The sequence below is a fragment of the Eulemur rufifrons genome, chromosome 19 (genome assembly GCF_041146395.1).
Source record: "Eulemur rufifrons isolate Redbay chromosome 19, OSU_ERuf_1, whole genome shotgun sequence".
In the NCBI taxonomy this organism is placed as follows: Eukaryota; Metazoa; Chordata; class Mammalia; order Primates; family Lemuridae; genus Eulemur; species Eulemur rufifrons.
Window position 1 is genome coordinate 28,190,566 of NC_091001.1, and position 25,332 is coordinate 28,215,897.

Genomic DNA, 25,332 nt, shown 5'->3' on the forward strand with positions numbered 1-25,332 from the left:
AAGACTAGGGTCAAGTACAATACAAGGATGTCTGCTTTCACCACTTCTAGTCTGCATTGTACTACAGATCCAGCCAGGGAAATTAGGCAAAAAAGAGAAATAAATGGCATCCAGATTAGAAATAAAGAAGCTAACTTGGCCCTTTCACAGATGACATGATACTATACAGAGAAAATTCTAAGAAATCCACAAAAAGGAAACAATTAGAACTAATAAACATGGTTAGCAAAAAACAATTGTATTTTTATGTACTGGCAATGAAAAATATGAAATTGAAATTTTTTTTAATTCTATTGACAATGGCATCAAAACAATTAGTATACTTGGGAATAAACATAACCAAAGAATTTCAAGGTTGGTATACTGAAAACTATAAAACATTGTTAAAAATTAAAGAAGATCTGAATAAATGAAAAGCATTCTATATTAATGGATCAGAAGACCTAATATTGTTAAGATATCAGTATTTCCCAAACTGACTTATAGCTTCAATGCAATCTCTACAAAAACTCCAACTCCAGGCCGGGCGCGGTGGCTCTCGCCTGTAATCCTGGCACTCTGGGAGGCCGAGGCGGGTGGATCGCTCGAGGTCAGGAGCTCAAGACCAGCCTGAGCAGGAGCGAGATCCTGTCTCTACTAAAAATAGAAAGAAATTATATGGCCAGCTAAAAATCTATATAGAAAAAATTAGCTGGGCATAGTGGTGCATGCCTATAGTCCCAGCTACTCGGGAGGCTGAGGCAGTAGGATTGCTTAAGCCCAGGAGTTTGAGGTTGCTGTGAGCTAGGAGAACACCATGGCACTCACTCTAGCCAGCGCAACAAAGCAACACTCTGTCTCAAAAAAAAAAAAAAAAAAAAAAAAGAAAACCCAACTCTTTCTTTTTTAGAAATTGACAGTTTATCCTGAAATTCATGTGGAAATGCAAAGTGACACAGAAGAGCCAAAACAAATGTTGAAAAAGAACAAAGTTGAAAGATGTACACTTTCTGATTTCAAAACTTGCTACAATGTTATAATAATTAAGACAATTTTGTATTGGCATAATGATAAAAATATAGACCAATGGAATAGAATTAAGAGTTCAAAAATAAAGTTCAAAAATCAATTACATTGGTCATCAATTGATTTTAGACAAGAGTGCCAAGACCATTCAATGAAGAAAAAATTAGTCCTTTCAACAAAGGGTGCAAGAGAAACTGGATATCCATAAGCAAAAGAATGTTTTTGGACCCATACTTCACACCATGTACAAAAATTGACTCAAAATGAATAAAAGATTTCAATGGTAAGAGGTAAAATTATAAAACTCTTAGATTCAAACATAGAAGAAAAAATTATCAGAACCTTAGATTAGGCAATGATTTCTTAAATATGACACCAAAAGCACAGCAACAAAAGAAAAAATAGATAAATTATATTTTATCAAAATTTAAAACTTATGTGCTTTAAAGGACACCATCTGGAAAGTGAAAAGAAAATTCACAGAATGGGTTAAAATATTTGCAAGTATTATTTCTGTTTCAGGACTTACATCCTGAATGATAAAGAGCTCTTACAACTTAATAATAAAAAGATTACCCAATTAACAAATGGGCAAGGATTTTAATACACATTTTGTGATAAAAGATATAAAAAATGGCCAATAAGCACATGTAAAAATACTCAACATTATTAGTCTCTGTGGAAAAGGAAATGGAAATCAAAATCATGACATACCACTTCACACTCACTAGGATGGTGTTATGGGTTGAATTGGATCCCCCTTGATATTGATATGATAAAGTTCCATCCCTCAGAATCTTAGAATGTGAGTTTATTCAGAAATAGGGCCACTGCAGATGTAATTAGTTAGTATAGGGTAGGGCCCAACAATCCATGTTCTAAGAAGCCCTACAGGCAATTTTGGTGCAAGGTTCAGTTTGAGAATCACTGGATTATGCCTGAAAATGTGAAGATTTCAACATCAGTTTCTTTCCAATGTCTTTGTAGCACATTTCATCCACACTTGCCTTTGAAAGCTGTGCCAGGAAACCATTATTGAACTGGCTTTCTCCATACACTATATATTTAAGGAAAAAAGTTATTACTTTATGTATTTCAATGTCAATCAAACTTTATGGGGTACCATCGTGAGCAGTCTAGAGAAATGGTGTTTGGCAGCTATTTCACTTTAGGAGACTGTTTTAATCCCATTAATTAATGCAGTGGCCTTCTCAGGAACTTCCTGTTCCAGAATCCAACTCCCTCATAAAACTCTTCTACCTCTTTCCTTAGCAGCATCTGCAGGACTTGAGACAGACAAAGATGAAAGAATAAGAGAATTTTCCACTACCAAAATCTAATAGAAAAGAGAAATGAACATGCACTGAGATCCTACATGTGATGCTTTCATGCATGTGCTCTTATTTAACCGCCAAAAACTGTACTGAGTCTCATACAGAACTCACAAACCTTCAGAATTATTTTTATGCTTCTTAGGTATACAGACCCCACTTCAAGAAACCTTACCTTCAGGGTTCAAGAAACACAGGTTAAAAATTTAACAGAGTTCCTTCTTTAGAAAGGGTGGAACCATAGAACATAGAACATTAGAGTTAAAACAGACCTAAAATGAATTAGGACTGCAGTCGACAGAGATGGAAACAGATATTTCTGACTGAAGAAGCAGCAATGGAGGATTTAAGAGCCATTTCTGGAAGTTCAATATTTTTTTCCTTCAAAGATTCTTCTGTCCCAAAATTGGAAGCCTTAGTCGTGAGAGTTCTAAGGGTGCCTGCTGCTTGGGACAAGAAGACACTGCAGTAGCCGTTGTCAGCCTAGCAGCTGTTTTCGCCTGCACCAGACATGCTGTTGGAAGTCATCTGGTCCAGTGGTTCTCAGCTCTGGCCACCTGGAAAGCTTTGGAGAACAACAGACAAGTCAGAATGGGGAAAGTGAAGAAGAGAACGGACTTCGGCTCAGAACATGCCATTGCAGAAGCAGCCCGACCTCTTGGCTATGAACTGCGTGGTAGGCCAGGCTCTGAAGAAATGAACAGAATGTGATGTTTTTAAAAAGCAAAAAGGCAGAAAGGAAGGAGCCAATGAAAGAGAGCAGACCCTGGAATTTTAAAGAAACTCTCCCAGATGATTCTAATAATCAATTAGGGGTGGGGCCAAGTGCTCTAATTAAACCCTTCCACTCACAAATGAGGAGTAGGAAGTTTAGAGGGAGAGTGACCAGCCTAAGGTCTGAGCACTTAAACTCAGTCAGAACCAGAACTTGCAAGTGTCTTCTGACTCCCACCGCCCTGCTCTCACTGCTAGCGCTTCTTTGACGTACTTTCATTTGCTTACAGCTAGTTAGCCAATCAACAATGACTAATCATTATAAGAATTAAACAACCTTATAAGCTTTGGTTGTGGTTTTTTGGAAAAAAAAAAGAATTATAACCACAACAATTAACACTAACTGCGGGCTTTTTTCGAACAGGCATCTTGCTGAGTGTCTTACAGGCATCTCATTGAATCCTCATTCACACAAACCTATTATATTATCATTACCTTCATTTTACTCCAAAACTCGGAAGGCCAAATAACTTGCCCAAGACTCCATAACTGGAGTATCCCAGCCAGAATCTGCACCTTGTACTGTCCAAGTCCAGACCCCGTGCCCTTAACCATTTCATCAGATGGCCTCCCGTAAGGCTGTCCCAAACATTGTTTCCAATAACAGAGGCGAGCCTCCCCCCCGCCCCCATATTTTCAGAGGAAAAAGGTTTTTCTCAAATAGTTCTTTTCCAGAGCTACCTGACTCAGCCACCAGGGTGGAAATGAACAGTTACAAGGAGATCCAGGCAGGGTTAAATCACCCAAGCAAAGCAACCTGAAGGTAATTCATACTATGGTTTTGAACTGTTCAAGTATAATCCCTCATCGTAAGACCTTAAAACATGAGCATCCTCAAGGATTTTCTGTCCAAAAGAAAAGTTGTTTCCTGCTGGTTCCCCTCACTCTTGTTACTCCGATCATGTGATGCCTTTAAGAAAATTCGGGCTTTCCTAATGTAAGTAAGGTTTCTTGTTCTTAAGTGTTTTTGCAAATGAAAAAGTGAGACCATGGTGTTCGCTGTTTCCATTTTTCAAGAGTCGGTAATTTGAAGACATGGAATGAAAACGACACCAGCCTGAGCACAACAGAAATTTTGTTTTTCTTTTTAATCCCTCCACCCATTATTTTTTATAATTTTAATTGTGGTAAAATACAAATAACAAAATCTACCATCATTACTAACTGTTGAACACTAAGGTGCTTACATGATAGTAATATTCACTGGGTGCCGGTCAGTTGTTGGGGGGTGAACTCACAGCTAATGGAGACGGAGCGCACGGTATGGGGGGAGGGCACGCGTCTAGCCCTGGTGTGGGCAAGGCAAAGCATTACATGTAACCAAAATGTTTGTACCCCCATAATATTCTGAAATTAAAAAAAAATCTCTATCATCTTGACCATTTCTAAGTACACATTTCAGTGGTGTTAAGTACATTTACATTGTCATGCAAGCAGTCTGCAGAACTCCTTTCATCTTATGGTAAATAGCTCCCCATCCTCCTCCTCACAGCCCCTGCCAACCAGCGTTCTACCTTCTGTCTCTATGCATTTGACTAAGTACCTCATAGAAGTGGAGTCATACAGTATTTGCCTTTTTGTGGCTGGCTTAGTGCAATGTTTTCAAGCTTCACCCATGGTAGGGCATATGTCAGAATTTCCTTCGTTTTTAAGGCTGAATAATATTGCATTATAAGCACATACCATACTTTGTTTATACATTCGTCAATCAATGGATACTTGGGTTGTTCTTTCCACCCATTCTTTCATTCCATAGATACTTACCAAGGGTCTATTGTGAACCTCACAACAGGCACGGGGCTGTAAAGATAAACTCATATCATTTCTACCCTCTCCAGTCACTCCTACTGCAGTAGAGAGCATAGGAAAGAAAACTCATTATAACTAGAGCACAGGTGACTTGCACACAGCACTAAAACTTAAAAACACAATAAACAGTAACTGAACATTTTCTCCTACAGAGGACAGAAATAGGATTTTTAAAAACTTGATTAAATGTTGATTGCCTCCTCATTTTGGAAATGATCTTTCTTCGTTTGCTCCCCGAGTGTATTCTAACACATTGTCATGACATGTGCAACTGACCTACATTGATAACCACTGTGCGGTTTTATTCAGCCACTTTCTGGCTTTGCATCTTTTGGTGAATTCCAGAGTGGTTAAGGGTGTGCAGCCCATAGAAAGGGGGCAGTTTGATCAGGTGCCTCTGCTCGGTGGAGTTTAAAGCAGCAGCCTTTGGACAATGTATTTATACAGACTTTGGAATAGCTCAGGAAATGATTGTTTTACATTGAGTTAAAAAACTAGGCCTAAACTTACAAGCAATAGAAAAAGGATGTGCCCCCAAATGTTGATTGGGATTGCATTTGGAAAAAGGAATGTCAGGGTTGATTTTTTAGAGGTGTTGCCCCAGCTCTTTGGCTCCCGGCTTGAAGGAATCACAAACAGGGCGGGTGCTACGGAGAGATGACAGGCACTAGCATTTCCACACAAGCAGCTTTTATTGCAGGCCTTTCAGCATAGAATAGAAATCGAAAGTGCAGTTCTTGAGGGGAAATGGGTCTATCTCCCAGAGTGGAGAAGACGCTGGAGTCTTACCACACTTCTACTTTTATGTCTACTCCTTATGATATGCTAAATGTGAGTGGAATATTCATTACTGTCCAGGGTAAAGGGTGGAGAGTTCTTAGAACTAAGGGCACTCTCCAGTTTTATCCTTGTAGGGGAACCTCCAGGGGTTGCCATGACAATTGTAAACTATCATGGCGCTGGTGGGTGTGATTTTTACTATGTTGATGTGTGTTAATAGGAAAAAGGTCACCTTTAGGCAAGAGCTCCTAGTTTCTGCGCATGCTCCTAGCCGGGAATGTCCCTAACCACAATTTCCTGCCATTGCGGGTTAGGTTCTAAATGCTCATTGGTCTCCTCCCTTTTGCCCCCCTCCTCTTTTCCTGTGGTTAACGCTGCTCACCACACCTGTCCCTAACAGCAATGAAGGGGAACTTCAGTTTTACCCTATGTTTTTCTATATTGTATGTTTACAGGGAAAAAAAAGAAAGGATTCATATATTATCAAAGTAATCTAAGAAAGCGGTTTTTACATTTTTTCAAAATTAAAAATATAGTCTGATTACAACCAATTTAAAAAACTGGGGGAAAAAAAAAAAACCCACACCAATCAAACCATGATTTAAGAATCGTTATCTCTGGGAAGTAGGAGTATAAGGGTTGTTTTTGACCTTTTATTCTCTTTCTTATATTGTCGATTTTTCTGTGATAAGCATATATGACAATGCAGGGCATATCAAAACCTTTATTTTCTTGTTAAGTTGCCTGAGGAATTAGACCAAATGTGTGAGAATTTTGGGCCTTAGAAAATAAGAACAACCCAGGTCCAAGCCCACCTGTTATTTTTGTGCCCTCTCCCATGGTGCTTGGCTACATGGGTTTTATCTCACTCTTTGTCCCGTTAAAGACCACACCGTGTAACCAGGTAGGAATTAGTGTCGGTGCCTCAGATCCACGTCCCGAGGTCTAATGGTGTGAAATAGGGGGTGGAAGGCTACGAACTCTGCCAGTGGAGCTTTCTCTCCAAAGACTTCCTTGCATCCTTAAGAAAGATTGGATTGTCAAGTCACACATAAATGACAGATTGTACCCCAAATCAAATTTGACAAATAGTGTCGGGGAGACAGGCCATGGAGGGGCTCAGACACAGTGAAGAAAGGATGACACATCCTGCAACCCCCCTCCCCCAGCTGGGTCCTGCCTTTCTTTCCGCATGGGACACAAGCTCTCTGGCCCAGAATAACGCATTCGCTCACTAAACGAGGTTTTGTGGAGTTCCTCACACAGCCAGAAGGATTTAAGTGACGGAAGCATCTCCATTTTATTCCACAAGAAGCTCTACAGCTCACATGATTCTCCAGGGAGTCATGCCTCACAGATTCTGAACTTATTCTCTAGAAATAATCTTTTAATCAAGGGCACCCTACTAAGGACATTCTAAGGATGGGTCTCTCCCTTCTAGCAAATCTCGTCAGTCTATCCAGTGGATGAGGAGATGAGACGAGCTCACCTGCCTTCCTTTCTTCCAAATGGAGTAAAGTCATCGCAGGCCAGCTCCTTCCTCCCTGGGACCTCCAGTGCACAGGTGTGTGTGGGTGGAGATCTTGGTAATGAAAAAGAAGCACAGCCCCTGACCATCACCCACAGCTGGGTCTCAGCGTTCTTCAGCTGAACGTAAACAGCACCACGGAACACCAACATGAGGCAAGGCCACTGTGTATGTGGTCTTGTCACCTCGATAGACCGTAATGTGAACACCGACAAAAACAATGTCCAAATCACAAAAAAATGACCAAACATCCTTTTATCAGAGCTGATAGGAGTGCCTGCCTGCTACTTCTTCACCAGTTACAGCTTCAGCCTTCTCATTCTTCCAGCCCGGTAGATAAAATGTCTTGAGACATCCTGTCGTAGACTTTCCCCCATTCCCACTGCTTCCTGGCAGCATCCAGGCAAAGCCAACCCCTGAACCTTCCCCCAACTCTCCTAAAACAGGCCCAAATCCTCAGTAAGTCCTTTCTAACAGCCTCAGGTGAAACCTCTCCCGCCCCCGTGTGCGCCTGTCCTGACTGTTGTCCCCTTTGCAGAGAGCGATAGCCCACCTGGTTCAACGGCAGTGTGCTCCCCTGGTCCTGATTTGGAACGTTGACGCTAATGAACAACCTTGAACAGGATATTAAGGACCAGAAATGCCTGTGACAATCAAGATGCCATGATCAGTGTTCATGCTTGGCAGAAGCTCCCTGACCAGCTTCTAGACAAGCCTTTTGACCTGTTAATAAGAAATTTTTCATAGAAGGCTGGAGAAGCCCTAGTCAAATAACAGTTTTTTGCTTCTCTTCTGGAATGGTGACCTGGAGGCTCAGTGCAGTGCAGGCTGGGCACAAAGGTCAGGATCTGAGGTCAACAGCATGCCCTCCCTTTTCTTCCCGTTCCGCTCCTACCAACAGACCCCAGACCCCTCATTCGCCCCCTGAGTCATTCCCGTGAGTTCACCTCTCCTCTTCCCTCCCTCCCTCTGAGCTGCCCGAGGCAGGTTGACCCCAGGTGCCCGGACGCAGGGGGTGCACTGGAGGGAGGAAGGGAAACTTACGGTGACCACAGAGCCCACCCCCCTCCCCACGCCAGACACCACACGAGTTCCTAACTTACATTTAATCTCACCCTAGTCCCTGGGCACGGAGTCACCCTTATCCCTGTTTTAGAGGTGATGAGACTGAAGCTCAGAGAAGCTTAGTATCTTGCCTGAGGTCAAATAGCCAGTGGCAGAGCTGCCTGACATGACAAACTTTGTTCTTTCTGCTGAGCAATGCTGCCTCCCACAGGAAATTTAAAATCATGCGCCTGCCTGCAGAGCAGAGTTGGTTCTAACAGAAATGAGGCTCTGAGACCCCAAGAGGAGTTTCCCTACATCTCATGATGAGAGGTTCAACCCAGAACAAGGCAGAATTATTCCCAGATGGTGGGATAAAGTGCGTGGGGTGAGAGGAGAGGGGGCAGGAAGAGGTGAAAAAGCAGAAATATTTGGTGGTTAAATCCAGTTTTTCGGTTGTCAGCGCACTTTAGGCGTCATAGCTCTGTGCTGTCACCTCTCTCCAAACCTACAGCCTTTCCACAAATAACAACTGTATTTCAAAGTCCCTGTCAATTAAGCAGCACCACCTTTATAATGTGTCACTCCTCTGGGAAAGCTCTCACACCCCAAATCCTCTTCCCTAAAAGCACTTAGATCTTGAGGGGCAATTACACTCATCCTATGAATTTTACAGCTGTCAAGTCCTGCACAGCAGGCGTCTGGGTTCAAAGAAAACAAGCAGGTTAACTCAGCTGTTGATTCTCAAATTTGAGGCTACCGCAGCTCGTATTTAAGGTAAAGACTGCCACCTAGTGGAAGAAGTGAGTGATTGGCGCGATCTACTGAGGCAATTAGGATTTTCAAAGTAGAGTCTTAAAATCTGAAAACTCTTCAGGCTAAAGGAAAGCTTAGAAATCATCAATTCATTAATCCATCACACAGTTGTTGAGCATGTAGTATGTGCTAAGAACATTTATGAGCACATAGGACCAACCAGTCAACAAAGGTCCCTAACTCTGTGAGAGTTTACACTCTACCAGAGTAAGACCGACAACAATGAACATGTAAGTCATAGAGCATGCTAGAAACGTGGAAGTTCTATGGAAAAGAGGGAAATAGAGTAGAATTAGTGTCAGGAGTGACGGAGGAGGAGGTGGAAGGGTTCATACTCAAATAGGGTGGACAGTAGATGACATTTGAGCAAAGAATTGAAGGAAGTGAGCACCTTGGCCCTACAAAGATCCAAAACACCAGCATTCTGGGCAGAAGGAACAAGCATCACAAAGGCCCTGATGCCTGATATGTTCTAGAAACAGCAAGGCAGTCAGTGGAGCAGAGGGAAAAAGGAGTCGATGGAAATAAGGTCAGAAAGGAAAAGAGGTCAGACCAGGTAGGTCATAAGCCATTATGAGGATTCAGCTTCTATTCTTGGTGACGAGAGGACCTATGGAGGATTTTGAGCACAAGAAGTACATGATATTACTTAAATTTCAAAGGATTTCCCCAGCTGCTTTGTTGAGTGTAGTATGAAAGAGGGAAAAGGCAGAGATAGGTAGACCAGTGCATCTGGGCAAGTGCAAACGGTGATTTGGACCAGGATGGTGGTAGTAGAGACCAAAGAAGCAACAGATTCTGAATCCATTGTGAATCTCCTCATGGACTGGATGTGGGTGTTAGAGAAACTAAAGAGTCAAAGATGATTCCAAAACTTGAGACCCAAGACACTGAAAGGATGGAGTTGTTGCCATCAACCAGCATGGATAAGGCTTTGGGTGGAGGTGGTATCAATCAGGAGTTCATATTTGGACACACTGAGCTTGAAATGTCCACTGGACATCCAGTGAGGAATAAACAGATGGGTATATAAAGCTGTAGAATAAACAGATGGGTATATGAGTCTGAAGTTCAGGAGAAAGCCATGAGACTATATGAGATCAGCGTCCAAAACACAGGAAAGGCAGATGATCAAGGATTGAGGCTTCAGGCAATCTGACACTAAGAGGTTGAAAGAAGAAACCTAGAAAGACTGTAAGAGAGCAACCAGGGATTTAGACAAAAAGCAGAAGAATAGGTTGTGCTGGAAGCTGAATGAAGAAAGTATATTAATCAGGAAGAAGTGATCAACTGTATTAGATGCTCCTGATTGGTAAAAAAAAAAAAAAAAAAAAAAAAGATGAGGACCGAGACTATATCATTTTAATTATTAGTAAGGGCAGGGTGTGGTGACTCACGCCTGTAATACCTGTGCTTTGAGAGGCTGAAGTGGGAGGATCACTTGAGCCCAGGAGTTCGAGACCAGCCTGGGCAACCCAGAAAGACCCACTTTCTATAAAAAATCAGTTACCCAGGTGTAGTGGAGCATACCTGTAGTCCTAGCTACTGGGGATGCTGAGGTGGGAGGATCTCTGGAACTCAGAACTTCAAGGCTGCAGTAAGCTATGATCAAGCCACTGCACTTCAGCCCAGGCAACAGAGCAAGAACCCATCGTTAAAAATAATAATAACAACAATAATTAATAAGGAAGTCACGTAAAAGCTGTTTTAATTTCCAAATGCAATTGGGGGGATGTGCCTGTCTTTTTGTTATTGATTCCTAGTTTTCTTCCATTTATTTCAAATAATATGTTTTATAAATTTATTTTGGAGAAGATCTTGGGAAACACTGCCTGTATTTGAACACATTGTAAATTTATCATTCAGAAAGCAATGGTCCTGAATTTATCCCTCACCTTTCATCACTATTTCAAGATGAGTATGTCTTCTCCTAGGACACAGTATTAAGCAAGCCAGTTCTTTACCAGTCATCTGTTTGAATGCAAACTTTTCTGAAACTATAAAGCAAAATAAATTCGCAAAAGAAATTTGATGTTGAGGCTTAAATAATTCTGTGACAGTCATTTGCAACCCCTTACTCCAAATTCTTATTAAAACCTACCTAGCATTTTTCTCATTATTATAATATTCAGAAGTTATAAATATGAATTTATAAAATGTATATCTATTAATAAAATACAAATATATCTATTTATATTTTCATTCTTTTGTTCAATAAACACAGAGTACTTATTATGTGCCAGGCAGAGTATTAGGTACTCTAAGGATACCAGGTTAACAGGACACACACAACCCCCACCCTCCAAAGTTTTTAGTCCATAGGGAATTACAGATATTAAATAGGAGATTACAATAAAATGAACTGAGTGGTTGCTAAGGGAACATATCACACTGAGATCTGCTCTGGTGTAAGGTTGGATCATTTTGGAATTACGTGTAAGAAAAAAATGTAAATGTCTGTACCTTGATGACCACATGGTCCCTGGCTGCCTAAAACCTCAAATTATACTCCTCTGCCCTTCACCTGTTATGTTCCAAAACTGTCTTTTTGATGTCTCAAACACATCAAGCTTGCTTCTGTCTAAAACTTTTAGATCAAGATCAATACTCAAAATTTATAACATTCCTCTTCACCAGGAACAAACAGTTAGAAAGCATAATTAAAATTATATATATGTAGTAAGAGAAATCCTACATGTATATTGTCATATAGATAGATATGTACTAATAAATATCCTACTTAGATATGATAGCAACGAAACTATAGAAATACATAAATAGGTAATACTGAGCCATAAATTTAATAAACTATTAATATATGCAAAACTTATACTCTGAAAATAAAACATTGCGAAGAGAAATTTAAAAACACCTAAAGATACAGAGATGTATACCATATTTGTGGTTTGGAAGGCACAATATTAAGATTATAAATATAACCCCAAGGTATCTATAGATTTAACAGACTCCAAATCAAAATTTCAGTATGCTCTGTTAAAAAATATTTACAAGCTCATTCTAAAATTTAGATGAAAATACAAATAACCTAGCTAAAGCAATTAAAAGAAAAAAAAACCTAGAGTACTTACACTACTTGTCTTTAAAACTTATTAAAGGGCTTCAGTGATCTAGACAATGAGTTAGTGATGAAAGAATAGATGCAAATCAAGAAAAGATAATAGAAAGTTTAGAAAGCAACCCACACTTATATGTGATATTCAGCAAAAGTGTCAAAGAAATTCAGTGGGGAAAGGAAAGTCCTTTCAATAAATGATACTAGAACAAATAGAATTTTATATGTGACAAAAAATGAAATCAGACATGAAACTATAAAAATTCTAGAAGAAAATGTTGGAAAAACTCTTACAGACATCGGCCTAGGCAAATAATTTATGAAGAAGATCCCAAAAGCAATCACAACAACAATAAATAAATGGGACCTGATCAAAGTAAAAAGTTTCTGCACAGCCAAAGAAACTATCACTAGAGCAGAAACCTACAGAATGGAAGAAAATATTTGCATGTTATATATCTGATAAAGGGCTGATAACTAGAATCTATAAATAACTCAAGCAAATCAGCAAGAAAAAAATCTACACATCCCATTAAAAAGTGGGCAAAAGACATGAACAGAAACTTTCCAAAAGAAGATATATTAGTGGCCAACAAACATATAAAAAATGCTCAGCATCTCTAATCATCAGGGCAATGCAAATCAAAACCACAGTGAGATATTACTTAACTCCACTGAGAATGGCTTTTATCAAAAAGTCCAAAACAACAAATGCTGACATGGATACAGAGAGATAGAAACACTCATATGCTGTTGGTGGGACTACAAACTAGTACAAGGAGTATGGAGATACCTCAAAGAACTAAAAGTAGAAGTACCATTTGATCCAGCAATCCCACTACTGGGTATTTATCCAAAGGAAAAAAAGACATTGTACAAAAAAGACAGCTGCACTCAAATGTTTATAGCAGCACAATTCACAATTGCAAAGATGTGGAAACAACCCAAGTGTCCATCAACACATGAGTGGGTTAATAAAATGTGGTACACGTACGCCATGAAGTACTACTTAACTATAAATAAATGGTGAACTAATACCTCTTGTATTAACCTGGATGGAATTAGCGACCATTCTTCTAAGTGAGGTATCACAAGAATGGAAAAACAAGCACCACATGTACTCACTATTAAATTGGAACTAATCAACCAACAGTTATGTGCACATATGGAAAAAATATTCAATGGAAATCAAGCAGGAGGTAGGGAGAGGAGGGGATGGGTAAATTCACACCTAATGGGTACAGTGCACACTATCTGGGGGATGGGCACACTTATAACTTTGACTTAAACAGTACAAAAGCAATTTATGTAACCAAAACATGTACGCTCATAATATTCTGAAATAAAATTAAAAAATAAAAATGTTTAAAAATGAAATCAATCTTTACTTTAAACCATATACAAAAAAATAACTAGAAATGTATAGAGACCTAAAGCACAAGCCATCTAAGAAAAAAATTAACAAATTGGGCCTTATTAAGATTTTAAAAAAACTTTGCTCTTTAAAGTCTCCATTAAAGAAAATAAAAAGATAAATCACAAAATTAAAGAAAACAGTTTTAGTACACATTTAACAAAAGACTTGTTTTCTGAATACATAAACCTCCTACAAGTCAATAAGAACAAAATCTAATTTTTATTAATATTATTTTTAATTAACATATAATAATTATACATCTATGGAGTAGAGAGTGATATCTCAATACATGTATACAATGCATAAGGATCAAATCAGAGTAATTGATGTATCCATCACCTCAAATGTTTGTCATTGTTTATGTTGGAAACACTCAAAATTTTCTCTTCTAGCTCTTTGAAAATATACAATAAATTATTGTTAACTATAATTATACCCTATAGTGCTATAGAACACTAAAACTTATTCCTCCTTTCTGGCTGTACTTTTGTATTAATTAACCACCCTCTTCCTATCTTCCCTAGCTCTTACCCTTCCTAGCTCTAGTAACCACTATTCTACTCTCTGCTTTTATGAAATCAACTTTTTTAGTTTCCACATATGAATAAGAACATGAGGTATTTATCTTTCTAAGCCTGGCTTATTTCATTTAACATAATGACCTCCAGTTCCATCCATGGTGCTGCAAATGACAGGATTTTATTCCTTTTCATTGCTTAATAGTATTCCATTGTGTATATATACCACATTTTCTTTATCTGTGGAGGGACAGTTAGGTTGAACCCCTATCTTGGCCATTATAAGTAGTGCTACAAAAAACAGGGCAGTGCAGATATCTCTTGGGCATACTGATTTCATTTTCTTTGAATATATACCCAGTAGTGAGATTGTTAGATTACATGGTACTTCTATTTTAGTTTTTTGAGGAACTTCCATATTGTTTTCCGTAATAGTTGTACTAATTTACATTTTCACAAACAGTGTATGTACAACACTTGCTTTACCCCGCATCCTCACTAGCTTTGTTGTTTTTTGTCTTTTTCCTAGTAGCCATTCTAACTGGGGTGAAATGATATCTCACTGTAGTTTTGTTTTTTGGGGTTTTTTTTCTTTTTTTTTATTTCAGCATATTATGGGGGTACAAAAGTTTAGGTTACGTATATTGCCCTTGTCCCCCTCCCCCAGCCCCGAATCAGAGCTTCAAACGTGTCCATCCCCTAGACGGTGCACATCGCACTCATTATGTATGTATATACCCATCCCCTCCTCCCCCACATCTGCCCAATACCCGATTAATGTTATCCCTAAATGTGCTCTTAAGTGATGATCACTCACTGTAGTTTTGATTTGCATTTTCCTGATGATTAGTGATGTTGAGCATTTTTTCGAATTCTTGTTGGCCTTTTTTATAGCTTCTTTTGAAAAATGTATATTCTCATCAATTGCCCATTTTTAATCAAATTATTTGGCTCTGTGTTGTTGTTTGAGTTTCTTGCATATTCTGAATATTAATCCCTTGTCAATGGAATAGCTTGCAAATATTTTCTCTCATTTTGCAGGTTGTCTCTTCACTCTGTTGATTGCTTTTTAGTTTGATATAATCCCATTTGTCTATTTTTGCTTTTGTTGCCTATATTTTTGAGATCTTAGTCATAAAATCTTTGCTCAGACCAATGTCCTGAAACATTTCCCCTATGTTTTTTTCTAGTGGCTTCATAGATGGGGGTCTTACATTTAAGTCTTTAATCCATTTTTGAGTTTTGTGTATGGTGAGAGATGGGGGTCTAGTTTCATTCTTTTGCATATGGAGATCCAGTTTCTCCAGCACCATTTATTGAAGAGACTGTCCTTTCCCCAGTGTAGGTTCTTAGCAACATTGTCATTTAAGTAGGTACGTAGTTTTCTTTTGTGGATCTCCTTAAGTTTTTCTTTTTTAATTGTGGTATTCTCCACTATTTACAATTCTACTTTATGAGTTAAGTGATTTTATGGTCTTCTCTATATTTTTGAATTTTTTCTAAATGTTCTATGATGGGCATGTTTTACTTTTATAATCAGAAAACAAGAGTCATTTAAGGGAAAAAGGATGTTAGTCTCTGGTTTCATTTATTTTTCAAATTTCTGACGTCAGTTTTCACTTTCTTTTTTGTCTTAGAAAACAAGATTCTTATCATCGCCTCCTTCCAGTGTAGATATTTACCAGTAATATTTTGCTGAAAAAGATAATCTCCTACTCCCCATCCAGATCAAGTACAAAAATCTGTGAATATAATCATTTTTCCCCTTTTAACTACTTAGTACTTGAAACACACATATAGGAAACTAATTCTTGATTTTATCTATCATTCAGTTTCTTGTTTTTTTCTCAGCATCTTACATCTATTTTTACATCCACAACCTCTCACTTAAGAAAACTTTGTCTTTGTGGTTTTCTGACCTGGCCTATTTCTTTTTTTTTTTTTTTTTTTTTTTTGAGACAGAGTCTCACTTTGTTGCCTGGGCTAGAGTGAGTGCCGTGGCGTCAGCCTAGCTCACAGCAACCTCAAACTCCTGAGCTCAAGCGATCCTCCTGCCTCAGCCTCCCGAGTAGCTGGGACTACAGGCACGCGCCACCATGCCTGGCTAATTTTTTCTATATATATTTTAGTTGTCCATATAATTTCTTTCTATTTTAAGTAGAGATGGGGTCTCGCTCTTGCTCAGGCTGGTCTCGAACTCCTGACCTTGAGCGATCCACCCGCCTCGGCCTCCCAGAGTGCTAGGATTACAGGCGTGAGCCACCGCGCCCGGCCTGGCCTATTTCTAAGGGGTTCTTTACTGGCAAGAATAATCCCTGGCCAATTCTAAATTCATTTATTGCAAAAAAAAAAAAAAAAATCTCTGAACTGATCCTTACTTAACTGACTCACTGTACTAACCAACACTATTCATTCTCTCTATAAAACAAGTCGCCCGTCTTCTATGCAGATAATAAACTATTCTCTGGGACACCCAAGAACTTCTGTTTCTATCCACTTGGTTACTTATTTACCTATTTATAAACATGTTCATGTTTATTGTTTCTTTCTTAAGTATATGATTTAATTAAATTGTGCATAAAATTGGATAAGTAGAAAAAGAACAAAACTTTTTTGCAGTAAGTTCCATGTTCTGGTAAAAAAGATCATAGGTGAGTGAGTCCCTTTAAAAATGTTACTGAATTTGACATCGGTAGGCCCACTGTAAACAACCACAGGAAATTATAGAAATCTAGAAGTATTCTTCACCTAGGTGATTTTTCAGCCCGCTTTAAAGAATCTGTCTTTCAAACAAGCCACAATTTCTTCCATCTTGAATACTTCCTTATCCATCCAGCCACTACCCCATTTCTGTTCTCCTGGACAGCAAAACCTCTTGCAAGAATTGTCTACGTGTACAGGCCCCTGTTCCTTTCTCGTTCTGTTTTGTTTTCTTGAATCTATTCCAGACAGGTTTTCATCACTATCACTCCTCCAAAACTGATATTATCAAAGTCATCAATCCATTGGTCAATTCCTAGTCTTCATCTTACTTGATCAATCAGAATGGCTTGAACAAGCTGATTATACCCCCTCCTCTGAAATATTTTCTTCCCTTGAGTTTCCACATGCTCTTGACTTCCAGATTTATATCTCCAGCCCAGATCTCTCTCCAGTACCCCCAGACTCATATGAAGCAACTTCGTGTTTAACATCTCCACTCATACAGTAATCCTCCCGTACCCATATGTTCCCAGACCCCCAGTGAATGCCTGAAACTGTGGATAGTACCATACCCCATATATATATGGACTATGTTTTTCAATCTGATAACTGAGGTGGCTACTAACCAACAACAGGTGGGTAACATATACAATGTGGATATGCTGGACAAAGGGATGAGTCACGTCCTGAGCAGAATAGAGCAGGGTGGCACGAGATTTCATCAGCTACCCGTAATGACACAATTTAAAGCTTATGAACTGATTATTTATGGAATTTTCCATTTGATATTTTCAGACCATGGTTGACTGTGGATAATTGAAACTTCAGAAAATAAAACCATGGATAAAGGGGGACTACTGAATGTACAAAACCAAACTACTGACACCTTTCCTAACTTGCTTCACTGCAACCTTTCCCTTTTTGATAAAATGGCAATTCATTTTTCTAGTAGATCAACCCAAAACTCTTGGAGTCAGTGTTGTTTCTTCTTTTTCTCTCAATCTCATCTACAAGCCCATAATAAATCATATGGAATCTCCTTTCAAGATCTATCCAGAATCCATCCACTTCTTACCACCATCCATCAATCGTTAGCCAAGCCACAGCCATGTCTCATCTGAATTACTACAAGAACCTTCAAATGGCTCCCAGGTTTATTATGTCCTTGTCCTGCTGCCATTGATTCTCAATGCCCAAATGATCCTTTAATCAAGGTCTCAGACATGGGTACACAGTATATTGACTATACGTCACTAATGGGATGTATGCTGTACCCTAAGGACAAAAAAAACATAAAGAAAACTTACATCATCCAGTAGATAGTAATAGTAATAATAATAAATAGAAGGTCCAGGTTGTGGACAGGCCAACATGAGGTCTAGACCTTCTCACCAGTGGGATCCTCCCCGGGGCCTTAACACCTTTAAAGAGTTTTAGTCAATCAATTGGCCCATTTTCCCTCACAGTAGCATCTTATCTGTCCTTGGGGCTTCTCTCGACAGGGCAGCACACACTCTTCAGAGCACCCCCTTGTTGAAATTCTATCTTAAAAGAAAGACCTCAAATATTACTTCTTTCATAAAGTCCTTCCTTCCTGCCTCTGCCCCACCAGGGAAGTGATGTCCACGTCTGCATCTCTGTGGCATTGTGCTGGCACTTGGCTCACATATTCAGCAATTCACATTTCCTTCTTGTTTGACAGGTACCTGGGTACATCTTACACACCCCTGCAGAATCTACTGCAAGGCTAGCAGTGCAGAAGCTCCCTCCTCAGTGCACCTCATGGCTGTGTACAAATCTCTCTGTCGCTACAGATAACAAGGTCCTGCATTGCTCTCATCCTCTCCCCACCTCCCACTGCAGGACCCCGGAGCTCAAGACTTGTATTTTCTTCCTCCGTGAAACCCCATGATTAGCCCCATCACCAGGCATTTAGTTAAGTCTTTACAAAGTGTGTGTATAAATTTGCTATTTAGTACATTTTGTACTAGTGACTTTTACTGTGTATGTGTGTGAACATTACCTACAATATATAAAGAATTCCCATAAAAAGAAATAAATAAGCAATTCAATAGAAATCTTCAAGGATACCTATGATTAGGAAAATCATAGAAAAAATATAAATGGGCAATAAACACATGCAAGATGCTCAGACTCACTGATAATCAGAGAACAATTAGATGCTTTTTTTTATAATTAAAAATGTTGAAAATATTCAGCAATGAAGAGACTGTGGGAAAGCATGCCCTCAGAGGGCATGATGGGAGAGAATGAGGGATGATGGGAGAGAAAAATGACACAGCTCTACTATTTTGGAGGGAATTTGGAAATATTTGGAATTTGGAAAAATCAAAACTTAAAATATGCAAAATTCTCCCTTGGACCCAGAAATTCCACCAATGGAAGTCTATCCTATAAAAACAATCCCATTGGCTGGGCGCGGTGGCTCACGCCTGTAATCCTAGCACTTTGGGAGGCCGAGGAGGGTGGATTGCTCGAGGTCAGGAGTTTGAGATCAACCTGAGCAAGAGCGAGACCCCGTCTCTACTAAAAATAGAAAGAAATTATCTGGCCAACTAAAAATATATATAGAAAAAAAATTAGCCGGGCATGGTGGCACATGCCTGTAGTCCCAGCTACTCGGGAGGCTGAGGCAGGAGGATTGCTTGAGCCCAGGAGTTTGAGGTTGCTGTGAGCTAGGCTGACGCCACGGCACTCACTCTAGCCAGGGCAACAAAGTGAGACTCTGTCTCAAAAAAAAAAAGAAAAGAAAAAAAAACACTCCCATATATACACAAAAGTATATGTATGAAGATGTGCATTACATCATGTTTCTCCCAACTAGGATGAAAGCTTTGTGGGAGTGGGAATGCTGTCGTTTACTCCTGTGGCTACATTTCTGCCTGAAACATATTAGATGCCCCACAAATAATTGTTGAATGAATGAATGGGATTGGAAACAAACTCATTTCCTATTAATAGAAAATGGTTACGGCTACTCTATGGAATACTATGAGCTACATCATAGTAGATTTATATGTACTGACATTTAAAAATCCCCAAGATCAAGTGTTAAATTAGAAAACGAATAATAGTAAAAAATTAGAAATAACATAAATTTTTCCACTGGAGGATTGATTTATTGCATTATAATTTAAATAAATAACACTAGGCATCCATTTTAAATGGTTGCCCTGGATCTATATTTATTATTGTGTGAAGGCATCTGTGATGCTGATTTCCAAAAAAAAGAAGTTCTTACATGACAAGATTATTCCTCCTTAATCCTGATAATTTCCCTATGGGCTAAATACTACCTTTAATACTTCCATTTTACAGTTGAGAACACTGCGACACAGAGAAATTAAGTAACTGGCCCCAGGTCACACTGTGACAGAGCCAAGACTTAAACCCAAGCAGTGTGACTCCAGAGTTCATGCTCCTAAAGTACCCAAGGATATGGTGACCATATGTTCTGGCATAAGCCTATTGACTCAGCATACTTATTAATAGCATTTTCCATTATCATCCTTTCTATGTCAAAAGTCTATAGACTTGATCAATAAATTTTATAGTCATTCTACCTACAGACATAGAGCACACCTAGGCAGTGTAGTCTAGTGGCTAAGACTTCAGTCTCTGGAGCCAAATTTTGGACCATTCACTCAACTCTCTACCTCAGCTTATCTGTAAAATGGGGATACCAATAGTAAATATTCCGTATGGTTGTTAAAGGACTAAATGATTTGATATTTGTTCAGTGCCTGGCACATAGTAAGCACCATATTATTGCTAACTCATTTACATAAAACATGCCTTCATATGTGTGTGTGTGTGTGTGTGTATGTGTGTATACAGTGTGAGATGTGTGGAAGGATGCTCAAATATTAACAGGCTACATCATGTTAAATATTAACTGAATTGTGATTTAAATAAATATCAATTTATTAATATGTATATATACACGTATGTATATATGTATATATGTATATATACACGTATATATACACGTATATATGTATATATACGTGTATGTGTATATACACGTATATATGTATATATACGTGTATATATGTATACATACACGTATATGTTGAACAAGTGCATACATGCATATGTATACCGCACATGTGTTTAATACTGAGCATGCATCCTGACAAACACAAAAAGCCACGTAGTTTCTGTGGTGCATCTTCCCTGCTTTATCGATGTGCTAATCTAACCAATAATGTGAATTTACCAAAGATGATGGAACATCAACCAAAAAAAATTTTTTTAACTTTTAAATTAAAACGAAAATAAAAATGAGATTTTTTTTTTAGTCATTACCATTTCAGATTGCATTTCACTTGATTAAATTGCTACTTTAAAGTGCAGCCTCAATTTCTAGTTTTTCTTTCCATTCAGTATTTATCTGTAAACAAAACACAGAGTCCCTGGGAATCACTGGACGTCAACAATTTGCAAGCAGAACCGCTGAGCTTGCATGGGGAGGTGAGGGAGGTCTTCACCCATCTGGGATTGGGGGTGTTTGTAATGCAGAATTTTGGAATCTCAAGCGCGGAGCCTAAATTCGCAGCTTCCCCCTCCCCATGTCCCACACCCTTCAATGACTTCCCAGCTTGTTCTGCTTTATATACGATAAAAATGAATTCTCAGGGTAAAACCAAGCCCCGGGAATATAATTCAAAAAAGAAGTTCCCCTTGGGGGAGATCAGTAGCTGGGAAGGAGCATAGAAAGGTTGCATAGACTTACGGGGTTGGTGTTTTCCGCGGTCTGTACGGATTCGCCGAGCTGAATGCATCTTACCATTTAAATAATACCTCAATTTTAAAAGTTGATGTTGTTTTGTTTTGTTAATGATTTCTCTGGTCACTTGCATTTCGGGAAACGCAAGAAGAATCGGCGTGCTGCTTTATATAAATGAATGAAACTAATTTCTGTGGTTTGGCCCTTCTGCCCCCTCCGCCCCCACAGCAGACTTCGCAAGCCACATAACCAGGGACTGGAACTCCTTGCAAAGTTGAAAATGTCAGCACCCCAGCCCACGCTACCCCGCGTCTTGGAGTTATTTTCTGTCCCTGCAGAGGGGCTGTGAGCACCGAGGCTGGGCGGCGACCCCGCAAGGGGCTGCCTCGGGGCACCCTGCCCAGAAGGCGGGCGTCTCTGCCCGGTGTTTCCCCTGAGCCGGGAGAGCCAGCGAGCAGCACGCCCTCCGCGGGCACGCTCGGGCCAACGCCAGCAGCTCCTGCAAGTGGTGCCGGACTCCCAGCTCAGCACTGCCCGGCTGGCTCTCAGCTGATCCGCGATAGAAGATGCTTTGTCCTGGGAAATGCAGACGGCTCCCCCGCGCAGTGCCCGGCTGTGCGCCGCCACCGCGAGGAGTGCCCCACCGCGCCCTGCGTGCCCAGCTGCGCGCCCTCCTGTGCCAACTCACCTCAGCGCGGGCTGCACTATTTGAGTGTAGTTGGAGCATCGCTCCAGGACGATGTCAGCAAAGTGCTCTGTGGTCCCTTGACCGTTCCACTGGTGCGGCTGGAGCCACTTCAGGACTCCGACCACGGCCAACACGGCGACGGCCACCAGGAGACCGACTGCAAGACAGATCTGGACTTTCTTAGAGATCCGGCAGCAGGGTTCGTCAGCCATAGGGCCCAATGCGGGGTCCACCCGGCGAAGTTGAAGGCGAGGTCGTCGGAGGCTAGGCGGGAAGACAGCGCTCGCTCGCCTGGTTCTGAAACTGCACCTCCCCCTTTTCTTTCACTTGCCTTTTCACTGTTTCCCTTCCCACCCCCAACTCCCTGCCTCAAAGTGCCGTGGTCGTGGTCAGCTGGACCAATAAGGGCTTAAAGGACTTAAAAGACTTCAAGAACTGCTACGCCCCCTCACTTCCAGACTCCTGTGGCGAAGGGCCCAGACTCTGCATCTCCAGGGAGAAACAGCCACCTTAACCCTCTGCACATTCCCAAATGACAGACACCACTTCCTTTATCAACCGTGCACTTCACACCTCAGGCACACTTGCTTGCTGGAAAGTGTGAAGGCTGAATGCCCACTTCTATGCCTGTGTACACACAACGCCTTCTACCTGGAAAGGAATGCCCTGCATCTACTTCTTAGTTTTAACAAATGCCCACCACCTTTAAAGGCTCAACTTAAGTCTGACTCCTCTCAAGTAGCATCGTAAGCTAGTGGCCACTGTTGAGCTCTAGGTTCAAACCCAGCTCTGGCTGTGTGAAATGGGGCAAGTTACTTACTCTCTCTGTGCTTCGGATGTACAGCGGGGATAGTAACAGTACCTACTTCATGGAGCTGTTATGAGGATTGAGTTAATATTTACAATGTGTTTAGCACAATGACTGGCACATGGTAAGCACTCAGTAAATGTAAATTATTAATACCAGCTCTGTGGGGCTATTGAGGAGATGCAATATTATAATTCATGGAATGTATTTGAAACAGTGTCTGAAATACAATGATATTGCACTCTAACTGGGATTTCAATAAATAGTAGAGTAGCTTTTCCTGCCCCTCCTTTCTCAAGAGAACATCTGTACCATTTGAGCAGAGACCTAAGTAATGTGAGAGATCAAGCCACAGGTCTCCCTTGGGGCAAATGTTTTCCAGGCAAAGGAAATAGCAAGTGCAAAGGCTTTGGGGCAGAAAAGCCCTTGGCCTGCTCCAAGAACAGCAGGGAGGCCATTGTAGCTAGACTAGAAGGTTGAGGGAGAAAGATACTTAGAGAAGTTCAGAAGGCAGCAGGAAGCCAGGTCATCTAAGGCTCTGTAGAACAGGATCAAGACTCTTTTGGACTGTGCATTTTATTTGTAACCCATTGAAGATCACTAAGTGACTTGATCTGGCATGACATTTGAAAGGCTCAATCTATCTTTAGAATTGAGAATAAATTGTAGGAAGATAATAATGGAAAGATGCAGACCAGATAATTATGATGACTTTGACCAGGAAAGTGGTAGGTAACAAAGGTAGCAAAAGAAAGAAAAAATGGGATTCTGATTATAGCGTGAATGTAGTGGCAACAGGGCTTGCTGGTGAATCGGATGGGGATATGCAAGAAAGAGATGAGTCAAAGATGACTCCAGGATTTTTGGTCTGTGTAACTGACCAAAGAAAGTACAGCCTTGCAATCTATAGTGATGGGAAAACTGGAGGTGAAGTAGATTTGGTCTTGCGTAAAAGACATGAATCAAGAATTTGGCTTTGGATGTATTAAGTTTGAGATGCCTATTAGGCTCTCAAGAGCAGACACCAAGTAGCCAACTGGATATAATCATCTTGGAGTTTAGGCAAGGGATCAGTGCTGAAGATGTTAATAAGAGAGGCTTTAGGCTGGGCACGGTGGCTCACGCCTGTAATCCTAGCACTCTGGGAGGCCGAGGCGGGTGGATCGCTCAAGGTCAGGAGTTCGAGACCAGCCTGAGCAAGAGCGAGACCACGTCTCTACTAAAAATAGAAAGAAATTATATGGACAACTAAAAATATATATAGAAAAAAAATTAGCCGGGCATAGTGGCGCATGCCTGTAGTCCCAGCTACTTGGGAGGCTGAGGCAGGAGGATTGCTTGAGCCCAGGAGTTTGAGGTTGCTGTGAGCTAGGCTGACGCCACGGCACTCACTCTAGCCTGGGCAACAAAGTGAGACTCTGTCTCAAAAAAAAAAAAAAAAATAAGAGAGGCTTTAGCATGCAGATAGTTTTTAAAACCAGAATGATAAGTAAGATCATGTAGAGAATATGTGCGGAAGCAGATGAAAAGTATTCCAGAGATTCAACTATGGGCTGTTTCTGTAGTAGAAGACAGAAAGACCAGGGAGCTCCAGCAAAGAAAACTGGGAAGGGTGACCCTAAGACAAGAGGAAGGGCAAGTTAGAAGCTATTGGTGACTCATTTTAGAGGGACAATGAGGGCAGAGCCTACCCAGAGTAGGTTCAACAGAGTACGTGAGAAGAGAATGTGGTATCAGACAGATGGCTTTTGTGTGTGTATGTATGTGTATGTGTGTGTGTGAAGAGTTTTTATGACAAAAGGACTAGAGGAGTAAGGCCATAGCTAGAAGACGCTGGAGGGTCAGAAGAGAATCTTGATCTGAGACGAAGTCTGTCACGCTATGTGTGTAGGATGCCGGGATGACTTGGTAGACAGACAGCAGTTGACAATGCAGGAGATGCGGAAATTGCTGGAGCAAAAAGTTCATGTGCAGGTGAGCAGCCCCCCCCCCCCGCCGGCACAGGTGAGGGCATGGGTAGAAGCTCTGCCACCTCACCGATGAAAGGCAGAAAATACAGCTTTCAGGGTTGGGAGGTTAGTGGTGATGGTGACATACAGACAGTCTCTTCTGATAGCTTCTCAGTGAAATGAGAAGAAGGATCATCTTCTGAGAGTAGGTGGACACTGGTAGACCTGAAAGGAGACCAGACAGCAAATGCACTGGGGAAACGAAGGAGAATTCTCAGCGTGTCATCAAGGGAACAGGAATTTAAAATTAGCAGGTTGTGTTCTTTCGCCCAGACACTC

At 40.5% G+C, this 25,332-nt stretch overlaps 1 protein-coding gene across 1 annotated transcript in view; it reads right to left on the reverse strand.

Annotated features, from left to right (window-relative positions):
* The window catches only part of CD38 (CD38 molecule), a 42,979-nt gene extending 20,466 nt beyond the window's left edge, over positions 1-22,513 (reverse strand). Inside the window, exon 1 of the mRNA XM_069494787.1 lies at positions 22,237-22,513. Coding sequence (XP_069350888.1) covers positions 22,237-22,448 — 212 coding nt within the window. The 5' untranslated portion in view covers positions 22,449-22,513. The remainder of the gene's footprint in view (positions 1-22,236) is intronic.
* Between the last annotated feature and the right edge of the window lie 2,819 nt (positions 22,514-25,332).